General features: G+C 52.8%; 1 protein-coding gene across 1 annotated transcript; it reads left to right on the top strand.

The window, feature by feature from the left end:
- The first annotated feature begins 1,431 nt into the window (after positions 1 to 1,431).
- map3k7 (mitogen-activated protein kinase kinase kinase 7) lies at positions 1,432 to 11,298 on the top strand. The gene is given in 19 exon segments (XM_068753406.1): positions 1,432 to 1,470; positions 1,886 to 2,005; positions 2,091 to 2,201; positions 2,324 to 2,389; positions 2,498 to 2,543; positions 3,074 to 3,212; positions 4,025 to 4,153; positions 5,063 to 5,187; positions 5,821 to 5,951; positions 7,488 to 7,569; positions 7,983 to 8,107; positions 8,186 to 8,333; positions 8,657 to 8,737; positions 10,238 to 10,305; positions 10,436 to 10,437; positions 10,718 to 10,753; positions 10,755 to 10,807; positions 11,024 to 11,085; positions 11,182 to 11,298. Coding segments are annotated over 18 exon segments (1,545 nt in total). The 5' UTR covers positions 1,432 to 1,470; positions 1,886 to 1,912; the 3' UTR covers positions 11,230 to 11,298.
- Positions 11,299 to 11,505: the final 207 nt, after the last annotated feature.

Here is an 11,505-nt window from a genome sequence, read left to right as displayed (position 1 = left end):
GTTATGTCTATCCGGGGTACACCCTGGACAAGCCGCCAGTTCATGGCAGGGCCACACACAGACAGGCAATCATTCACACCTACGGGCAATTTAACGTTACCAATATATGAATTGTTTTTTATCTCAGGAAGATGCAACGTCTCTGGTTTAAAGATGCCGCTGATGTGCTTTGTCCGCCGTTTGTTGCTCCCCTTTTGTTTGTGATTTTCCGTGACGCAGCCCCCCCCCCTGCTAAAATAAAGAACTCAACACAAGTGTGTTTCAAGCATTTTACCAGCCCTTCGGCCATATTACCTTCTGCTACTTTCCACAGCATCATTTCCATTACATTGTGGGATGAAGGTGCCTGCTGGGACACCGCCTCTGAAAAACAGCTGACCGGAAGGAGAGGACCTCCCAGGGTTTGATTCTTTACCTGAGGGAGAAAATAAACATGCAACTTCCAGTTGACCACAAAACATGTGGATGCAGGTAGTCCCAGACAAACTGCCTGGTGAACACGTTTTAAATAACCTTTGAAATGAGTGATTTGAATAATTATTTCAGGGGAGAGGGATGTCTCCTGCTATTAACAGCCCTCTGTTCAATATCACAACAAATTAGTCCATGCTCATTAGTAGGAGTTGTGCTTGCCTTTAGGTTTGGAAAGCCTCCACTGGGGTCTTGCCTTATTACTCCCCATGGGTGTGGCATGCAATTAGCATTCATCAAGTGCTGTGTTTAATACCCCTCCTCACAAATGTCATTTGCACTATTGTTTGCTGATTATCATTCTCTCTGTGTATATATATTGTTGCTTAAGAGAGATTTTGGTTTTCGTTTATGTTCCTATGAGTGCCTTAAGCCGTGGGCCTTCACACGATTTTATTATGTTTGCATAATGACAATAAAGAATCTTGAATCTTGAAATTACATTCATTTTGTCTACCTGATCAAGAATATTAGAAAATAATAATAGCAATTTGAATGCTGCATTATTATTTTGCAGCAGAGTGTCTACGTAATACATAATGTAATGATTTAGAAAATGTTTTGGGGGGTGAACTGCTCCTTTAAGTGTCTGTGTTGTCCGTAAAACTATGTCTGCAGCCAGGCCCGCAATAATCTGTAACGTTTCACACAAAATTATCGATTTTATATTATATTAGTCTGAATACACCCAACAGGTTTAAATGTAGCCCTTCTCCATAGAATTTCAACATTATCGTGAGCTCGTCCACTTGTGAAGGTTTGTGTACCGGGGACTCCATTTAAGGACGCACCCACTTCCGGGTGGAGCTGCGCCTGCGCAGAATAAAAATACACTCCAATCAGGCCAGCTGGACGAGTTGTGAAAAAAGTTCTGTTTGGCTCTCCGGTGGCTATGGAACGGCTTTTTATGAAAATGGACGTTATTTCTCGGTTCCCTGTGCCCGAGCAGTAGAACACATCCTCATGCTCAGGCAGCCGGCGACAAGTCAACTGCGACGGGTTGGTTTGTGGAAGCTAATCAGTCCTCGGAGCTAGCACTAGCAGGCTGGCTAACAGCTAGGCCTGAAGCAGCTTGTTTATACTTTAGGCAAGGGTGGCTTATTGTTGTGTGAAGTAACGCGGATGTAACGCGGATGTAACGCGGATGTAACGCGGACCTGCCTCTGCTCGAGGCTCACTTTAAGCACCCCTACTTGCACATGGAAGTTGTAGAGCTAGCTGCAGCTAGCTCCGCTTGCTCGGGGACGTGGCTAGCCAGTTGCTGGGCTGTACCATAGAAAGTAGGCGACAGAGAGATCACGATAAGCCGCTGAGTCGAGCTCGGCAGCCCGCGCAGGATCTCCATTGTCGTGAGGTTCACGCAATGGCGCTGTTTGAAGCGTGCCTGCTTTCTCCTTTTGTCTCTTCTCTGCAGTAGCTTCCTAGCTGACGCCAGCCAGTGATGTCTCTGGCGTTACCGCCCGCCGACGCACTGGAGACGCCGCCTGGGTATCCGTTTGAAGAAATCAACTATGACGACATTGAGGTGGAGGAGGTGGGCGCGCGTCGTTTTGCTCCGGCGGTGCTCTGCGTGTTTTTGGAGGTCTAAACCAATAAAGTCGTGTTTGTGCTCGCTTTAGGTGGTGGGGAGAGGAGCGTTCGGGGTTGTTTGCAAGGCCAAATGGAAAGGCAACGATGTCGCTATCAAGACCATTGAGAGCGAGTCGGAGCGGAAGGCCTTTATTGTTGAGGTGTCGTGTTTGTCCTTCTACTTGATACTTTCAATCGCCGGTCGAATGGGTCTCACCTCAGGCCGGTCTTGATGATCGTAGGAGGTCAGAGTTGAACTGCCGCGTCTCCCCGTGCTTTACAGCTGCGGCAGCTTTCGCGGGTGAATCATCCCAACATTGTGAAGTTGTACGGCTCTTGCCATAGTCCTGTAAGTTCACTGGAGTGTTATCGTTCACGACGTATCCACGGATGTTCCGGCTCTAAAGTCCCGGTCTGTGAGCTGTTTGTGTTGCTTTTGCTTTTCTTTCCCACGCAGGTCTGCCTTGTCATGGAATATGCCGAAGGCGGCTCGTTGTATAACGGTCAGTCTGCATGCTGTTGCGTTACCGATGCCGCGTTTGGCTAGCAGTGAAATGAACACAGAACGTGCACACGTATGTGAAGCAGCCCCGTTCGCTGGTCCAGGTCCGATACCGTTCAGTCGCTGCACATCGGCACACTTGTTTGTCTCGACATTAAATGAACAAAGGAATGTGGGTAATACTGCGATAGAACAAGCAGCAAGTACAAGGAGCAATACTAAGATGAGTCATCAAAGAGAAGTACAGCTCGGCAGTGAGCTCAGAATACTACTCATTGCTGCGTACTGCGAACGAGCATTTCCGCGTTCCTCCGTGTTCCTCAAAACATTCGTGGTTGAATCATTTTTCGCACCCGAGAGGTTCAGACTGACATTTTGTAGTTGTTGCCGAAGTCCCAGAGTTCCGAGCATCGACTCCTGTGAGCTCCGGGATGATGCTGCGCTTTGATGCGGCTGCGCTTTGATGCGGCTCCGCTTTGATGTGGGGCTCTGCTGGTCGTTGTGACTGTGCTCGTGCTCTCTTGTCTCCAGTTCTGCATGGTGCGGAGCCCCTTCCCTATTACACTGCCTCCCATGCCATGAGCTGGTGTTTTCAGTGTTCCCAGGGCGTGGCCTATCTCCATGGCATGAAACCCAAGGCTCTCATTCACAGGGACCTCAAGCCACCCAAGTATGCTCCGCCTCACCTCGCACTCTGTGGTCTCCTCTTCCTTCTGTTTTTAACCTTGAATGTGGTCAGGCTGTCCAGTGTTCTGGGTCCGGAGCATAGATTAATGCACCGGGTAATGCCGTTTGTGTTCGGACCCCTTTACGTGCACCGTTATTCCGTCTGAATAATTGTGGTCACTTGTGCACTCGTGTTAGCGGCAGAAGAGTAAAATAGTAAAACTGGTTCCATTATTATATTTAATGCTTTGATGCGGTCAGAATTGGAGCGGCCTCCCTTCTAACCTGAGAGTAAAGCCGGGCCTTTTATTCATGGCGGGTGTGAGGGGGGGGGTCATCAGGTGGGCACCGACTCTCAGGTTTAATTGTTAAAGATGCCGTGATGCCTAATTTCGTATCGCGGTAGCTTTAACCTGGAAACGAGGCTGTTAAATTCCTTGTTATAAACGTCTTCGGATCATTACCGATGAAACTCGGCACATTTAGCTGCTCTAGTTACTGCCTTTTGGTGCCTCGCCCATAGCCTCAAAGTGAGCCGACTGGGTGCTAGAGGTGAGGCGGGATGTCCCGTTCCTTCTAGCGGGGCTGGAACCATTAGGAGCTATTATGCAGGGATTACTTCTCCTCTGTGTGACATCAAAGGGTCCCAAGTTAAGAAAGGAATCCTGCATTATATTGTGAGTAACGGGATCTGTATTTACTGAAGAACAAACGTGACGTACTGTTAGCCTGGTTTCTCATACGCTTGGGCTCCGGGCGCCGTCCGTCCGTCCGTCCGTCTCACGCGTCCCCGCTCCCTCCTGGGCTTTGTTTCAGTCTGCTCCTCGTGGCGGGGGGCACGGTGCTGAAGATCTGCGACTTCGGGACGGCGTGCGACATTCAGACCCACATGACCAATAACAAGGGGAGTGCAGCGTGGATGGCTCCGGAGGTGTTTGAAGGCGAGTATGATGGCGGTCCAACCGTGGGCTTTTAACCCTTTATGGGGCGAGTGACTAATATAGCGTCCTTTAAAGGGTTAAGCTGAAGAGCACAGATAAACGTTAATGGCGTCGCATTGCTCCCAGTGAGGAAGCATCGGGGCTCGGCTCCCCATCACCAGCTCCTGCTTCACGGCGGTTCACGGTTCCTAGCCCCCCGAGCATTGTGGGAAGATGAATGGAGTGACGCAGGCGGCTTTATTTCCCCTGAGAGATGACCGTGTAGAATTTGCGTTCTCACTCAGCCTCGATGCGTCTCTGCATGACGAGACGTGTTGAGACGTGTTGAGACGTAATGAGACGTAATGAGACGTGTTGAGACGTGTTGAGACGTGTTGAGACGTGTTGAGACGTAATGAGACGTGTTGAGACGTGTTGAGACGTGTTGAGACGTAATGAGACGTAATGAGAGGTGTTGAGACGTGTTGAGACGTGTTGAGACGTGTTGAGACGTGTTGAGACGTGTTGAGACGTAATGAGACGTAATGAGACGTGTTGAGACGTGTTGAGACGTGTTGAGACGTAATGAGACGTAATGAGACGTGTTGAGACGTGTTGAGACGTGTTGAGACGTAATGAGACGTGTTGAGACGTGTTGAGACGTGTCGAGCCCCAGCCGTTATCTCACAAGAGTCCGCTGCAGTTAAGCAGCGTGTGTTTGCCCTCTTGGTGAACTCACAACAGCTCATTTACATCAGGGGGGGGGGGGGGGGGGGGTGAAGACGTAGTGCTTTCACAGGAACCTCCTCAAATGTGCCTCGGAGAATGGCCGTAGTCAGTCAGCCATGTCAGACTGCTTATCTCCCTGTTATTAAAGGAATTGGGTGTTGCCGCGTGTCCCTCTGTCCCTCTGTCCCTCTGCACACACAGGCAGCAACTACAGCGAGAAGTGCGACGTGTTCAGCTGGGGCATCATCCTCTGGGAGGTGATCACTCGCAGGAAGCCCTTTGATGAGATCGGAGGACCGGCCTTCCGCATTATGTGGGCTGTGCACAACGGTGAGGAGCGTGTGGACGTGTGGACGTGTGGGACGTGTGGGACGTGTGGGACGTGTGGGACGTGTGGACGTGTGGGACGTGTGGGACGTGTGGGACGTGTGGACGTGTGGACGTGTGGACGTGTGGACGTGTAGACGTGTGGACGTGTGGGACGTGTGGACGTGTGGGACGTGTGGGACGTGTGGGACGTGTGGGACGTGTGGGACGTGTGGGACGTGTGGGACGTGTGGGACGTGTGGACGTGTGGGACGTGTGGACGTGTGGGACGTGTGGACGTGTGGACGTGTGGGACGTGTGGACGTGTGGGACGTGTGGGACGTGTGGGACGTGTGGGACGTGTGGGACGTGTGGGACGTGTAGACGTGTGGACGTGTAGACGTGTGGACGTGTAGACGTGTGGACATGTGGACGTGTAGACGTGTGGGACGTGTAGACGTGTAGACGTGTAGACGTGTGGACGTGTGGGACGTGTGGACGTGTGGACGTGTGGACGTGTAGACATGTGGACGTGTAGACGTGTGGACGTGTGGACGTGTGGGACGTGTAGACGTGTGGACGTGTGGACGCGGCTGATGGCGTTCATGTCCTTGTCGGCGCTCGTTGATACGTCTCTTTATTTTTCCCCGCGCTAAGGTACCAGGCCGCTGCTAATCAAAAACCTGCCCAAACCCATTGAGAGCCTGATGGCTCGCTGCTGGTCTAAAGACCCTTCTCAACGGCCTTCTATGGAAGAGATCGTAAAGATCATGACTCATCTAATGAAGGTAATCACAATGTCCACCAGTGAGTCAGCGAACGGTCGAGCAGTCAAACAGAACCACCAGATAATTCTCGACAAGTCAAGTTCATGAACTGGACGCTCCACGCAGACACTTGGCATCCAGGTTTTCTGACTTGCAGCTATCTGAGGACGATGCTGCGTCGTCCAACTGTCCTGCATATGGACGATTCTCTTTGAAGGGACAGTTCACCCCGAACATCAAAGGAAAGACGTAGTTCTTACAGAACAAACATTGTATGACGACAATAGATCAAATGACGTAGAAAGAAAATCAAAGTTCACGTACCAAATTGAAAGACTGAAACAAGAAAAAAAACTACAAAACTAAAGGTCCCGTATTATAAACAACTCACTTTCCCATGTTTCTGCACGATTCTGCTGTTTCTGGGTCCTCATCAACCCAAAAACGGCAAAGCAAACCATCCAGCCGAGTTTGGTAGGTCTGTGATCGCCTCCTGAAACGTCTGGAAGAAATCGAACTTACTGTGACGCCACAGCAGGAAAACGTGCACAAGACGTGCGTGCACGTGCATGCACATTCATTGCAATGAGCTTAGTTTCGATTTCACTTTCAGAGGCTTTTCTGACGGAGCTGTTGGAGACAGAAATGAGGGACGCTGTCCTGCAGCATCTGTTTGAGACAGAAATGAGGGACGCTGTCCTGCAGCATCTGTTTGAGACAGAAATGAGGGACGCTGTCCTGCAGCATCTGTTTGAGACAGAAATGAGGGACGCTGTCCTGCAGCATCTGTCTGAGACAGAAATGAGGGACGCTGTCCTGCAGCATCTGTCTGAGACAGAAATGAGGGACGCTGTCCTGCAGCATCTGTCTGAGACAGAAATGAGGGACGCTGTCCTGCAGCGTCTGTTTGAGACAGAAATGAGGGACGCTGTCCTGCAGCATCTGTTTGAGACAGAAATGAGGGACGCTGTCCTGCAGCATCTGTTTGAGACAGAAATGAGGGACGCTGTCCTGCAGCATCTGTCTGAGACAGAAATGAGGGACGCTGTCCTGCAGCATCTGTCTGAGACAGAAATGAGGGACGCTGTCCTGCAGCATCTGTCTGAGACAGAAATGAGGGACGCTGTCCTGCAGCATCTGTCTGAGACAGAAATGAGGGACGCTGTCCTGCAGCATCTGTTGGAGACAGAAATGAGGGACGCTGTCCTGCAGCATCCGTTTCCTGTTCAGACCAAAGACCTGCTCGGATATTTCATAGAACTGTCTGAGTACTGCGTTAGCTTGTGGACAGCGTGTATAATATGTCTCCTCTAATGGGAGTTCAGCTTTGAGTTAATGCAGAACTCAGGTTCGTGATATCCTGGACTTGATTTGCTTTCCTGAAACAAGCCGGTCCGTTTGAGGACGGCCTCGTCTTTAAGTGGTCCGGCTGTTTGTTCCACAACACAAAGCCTGAGGTGAACACATGATATCATGCTCAGACAGACTTAGGATCGTAGACGTGTATTTATATTTGTTTAATGCACCATTGCTGACCTTCCCTTCTTCTTTTTGCAGTACTTCCCAGGTTCTGAAGAACCCCTGCAGTACCCGTACCAGTATTCAGATGAGGGACAGAGCAACTCTGCAGCCAGTTCTGGTACGAGACTCGCCTTCAATGTCCATCGTTCAGCGCCTCAAAGTAGTGCAGGACCTTCACGTGAGAGCGTAGTAGTACTGGTGCAGTATCCTGCAAACATTACAGTACACAGTTACTGTGGTGAGTACTACCACAAAAACCTAAGGCTGCTCCTTCCTGCGTTCCTTCTGTGGCTCGGGCAGGTTGAGCGATGCAATGGCGTGTTGCTTTCAGGCCTTTCAAAAATGCAATCAAGTACTGGGAGCCTGTACTTCACTGTACTTGTGTCCTACCCAGAGGGAATCGGCCCGTCTCTGTTAACATCTACGGCTCTGGTACTCCTGCATATTGTTGGTTGGGTGCGTTCCAGTGCGAGCGTGGTTAATGTTTGACTCGGGGTCGCGCCGGCGGTCCTGTGTTCCTGGGAGCAGCAGGTTCCTACGCGGAGCACACGGCCACGAGCAACCAAAGCGGCGTCAACGCGGAGCGCAGCGACTCCCAAGGAAGCAGCGACACCATCAAAACGACGCCCCCGTTCCCGCCACACCTCAGAGCCAAAGTAAGCCGGCTCTCCGGGGCGTTGCAGTCGTGTCTTTAATGGCGGATGGCGATGGAGCTCCTGTCCGTTTTCTTAAAGGGAGACCCGTTGAGGGCTCTACCGCTGTCCAGGGGGGGCAGCGTTGAGAGTCTGCCTGCACGAATCCAGTGCCTGACGTCATCCGACAGCAAGAGAATGAGCGCCGACCTGTCCGAGCCGGAGCCCAGGATGCCTTTTGCACCTGCAGGTAACGGCAGACGCTGCAGCACGAAGCGGAGCAGGGAGGAGCTCGTGAAGTCGACCCGGAAAGACTTATTTACGAAGGAGGGGGTGTTCTCGTGAACCCGGCGCCCCTCCGTGTCCCTCTCTGGGACTCTGACAGCGAGCGTCCCGGCTGAGCGGCTCCTGCTTGCGCAGCATGCTGTCCGTGCACGTAGACCGTTTGCTCTGCATGTGTGCGGCCCACATTTCTGTCTAGCTGCGGCTTTCCCAGCCTGCATCTGCATGCTTGTCATGTTTGCAGCTGTGTGTGTGTGTGTGTGTGGTGTGTGTGTGTGTGTGTTTTTGCAGCGACCCCCCAGTATAAACGAGGCCACCGTAAAACTGCATCGTACGGCACCATTCTGGATGTCCCCAAGATCGTCGTCTCAGGTACTGCTGGACATTCTGGTGCCTGGGCTGTGGCGTGGCCCCCCCTCCTGTGGCGTGGCCTCCCCTCCTGTGGCGTGGCCCCCCCTCCTGTGGCGTGGCCCCCCCTCCTGTGTGTAACTCCATGTGATTCCAACCGCAGAAGGTTCATTCATACTTGGAGTAACACACATCAGGGCTGCGTGTGTGTCGGCCGGTAGAACATGCTAACGATAACGGCACCTTTTTAGCCGTCTCCTGACCCGATCGGTTCCTCTTCCTAACTCCTGACCCCCCCCCCCCCCCGTCTTCTCTGGCTTGGCTGCAGCAACGGGAGTAAACCAGCACACGTGTGTTTTGTGTTTGTGCTTGTCCTTGTCCTTCATCCAGAAAGCATGAATACCTTTCCCTCTCTTTACGTCCTTTTAACTTTGAAGAGTCGTTTTTACTCATTTCTTTCACAATGATCAGAGCTATTCTTACGAAAGGAATGGCTCCACCTCCATGTCGGGCTAGAGGTCAGCTAGTGACTTCCATTAAAGGTCGGGCACGTTTCTGCGTGCGCACACACGGACGGCAGGCTCTGTTACCCGACATGAACGTCCCTCAGTGAGCAGCTTTCAGCTTAAAGTGGTAAACCTTTACAGACGGCAGAAGACGCCATGAAAGGGTGGCGAGTCAGCAGACGCGCTCCAGCGAGTAACCGATGGGTCGGACCGAGGGCTCGGACCGAGGGCTCGGACCGATGGGTCGGACCGAGGGCTCGGACCGAGGGCTCGGACCGAGGGCTCGGACCGATGGGTCGGACCGAGGGCTCGGACCGATGGGTCGGACCGATGGCTCGGACCGATGGCTCGGACCGATGGGTCGGACCGATGGGTCGGACCGAGGGCTCGGACCGATGGGTCGGACCGAGGGCTCGGACGCACGTTAACGCACGTTAACACGAGCGTTCCTTCCACGCCTGCGCTCCTTGTTAGATTTAGAGCTCGGCTGAATGCGATTCGTCCCACCCAATGAGCATCCAGAACACTGATCTCAGGCCTCCTGTAGATTCTGCCAGTAGATGTCACCGGTGAGATTTACATGCAGAGCTTCTGTTTCCAACAGAAACCTCAGTCGCAAAAGGGAAGCCATTTTGGGCCTAGAGGGCGTTTCCCTGCAGGGCTCGTTGGTTCCCGGTCAGGAGTAGTTTGTGTTCCAAGGAGGGAAGGTCAGTGACCTAAGGGAAGCTCATGGAGTCTGACCCCACAGGAACGCTGCTCCAGCACAGGTAGCATGCGGAGTACATGCTGTACGACAGACGTCCACAATGTGCACCAGAGAAGGAATACAGAGTGACAGACGAGGTCCAAAGAATCCCTGTGGCTTCCTGGTGTCTGTGCTTGGCTTGCGTGAGGAAAGGGCGGAACCAGGATTCCGTGTGGAACGGAGCTACGATGCTGGGAAACTCCGGTGGAATGGACTTTGTTAGGGAACGTTGCTGCAGACCCGGCAATCACCTGCGTCTCATCCTGTCCTCAGCCTCATGCGAGCCTCAGAGACGGCGGTCTGTGCAGGACCTCCCAGGCATCGGCACCGAGTCCAGCCAGGTAGGACACGGTCCGCCGGGACGGGGACGGGGGGGGTTCTAATGCCCGTTAAAGTGTTTTCTTCTGCTTTCAACGTTCCTCTCCTCCCCCTGGTGGCCAGCTGCCTGTCTGACTGATGCACATTCCTGAGGTGTGAGAATGTCATTGAATGCGACTCGCCTCAATAAAGAGACGGCGTGAGAGTGGACGCGTCCTTAAATTAAATTCAATAAAGGCGGCTTTCCCGTTGTCCCAAACATCTCATCTCACTCCCAGTTCATCCTGGAATAGGGCGGTGGTTCTGTGCCGCCTGTGGGAGGGGTTTGTTTTGGTCCCTTTCTGGTTCTGGGGCCTGTCGGTGGAAACGTCCTGCTCTGGGTTTCCTGCGGTCTCATTCAGGCCTGTGTTTGTTCCTCTGGCAGGGGAGCAGGAGCAGCAGCCGGTCCTCCAGTCCGAGCGTGAGGATGATGCCGCCCCGATAAGACGAGCAGCAGAGGTTACTTCTCTCCTGATGACTCCACAGGTTGTCATGACAACCTTTCTACTCTTTACAGTACAGGGGAGGAGAACACGCGGCACGCAGCGCGGTTTCATCAGGAACGATTAATAAGCAGATGTTGGGAGTCCATCCAGAATCACCTGCAGGGTCTAGACCTGGCCCGGGCTTTGGGTCGGGGGGGTCGGGGGGGTCGGGGGAAACGCTCGTGAACGATACGTGTTCTTTCTTCTGTGTCCTCAGACACCAACGGCTCAGATAACTCCATTCCCATGGCGTATCTCACCCTGGATCACCAGCTGCAGGTGAGCCGTCATACAGTGTCTCATAGCCGCTGCTGCAGTGACCAATCAGGAGGACTCGTGTTACAACTGCATTGTGGTCCCTTTGAACGCGAGCAGCCTCTCGCCCCCTGCCCCCAACTCCAAAGAGTCCATGGCCGTGTTTGAGCAGCACTGCAAGATGGCCCAGGAATACCTGAAGGTGCAGACGGAGATCGCCCTGCTGATCCAGAGAAAGTGAGTCCAGCTCCGGGTTATCCGGCGGCGTGTCGTCGCCTCCACCGGGGGGCGATGTTTTCACCTGCGTCGGTCTGTCGGTCTGACCGCGAGCAAGATAACTCGAAAAGGGCAGGGCGGAGCTTGAGGACATTTTCTGGAGACGTTGGGAATCAGACCAGGAACAGATTCTAACATTCTGGTGCTGATCCAGAAGAGATCCTGGAT

The sequence above is a fragment of the Brachionichthys hirsutus genome, chromosome 20, assembly GCF_040956055.1.
Source record: "Brachionichthys hirsutus isolate HB-005 chromosome 20, CSIRO-AGI_Bhir_v1, whole genome shotgun sequence".
NCBI lineage: Eukaryota > Metazoa > Chordata > Actinopteri > Lophiiformes > Brachionichthyidae > Brachionichthys > Brachionichthys hirsutus.
Note: the sequence above shows the minus strand (reverse complement) of the source record. Positions and strands in the feature narration are given on the sequence as shown.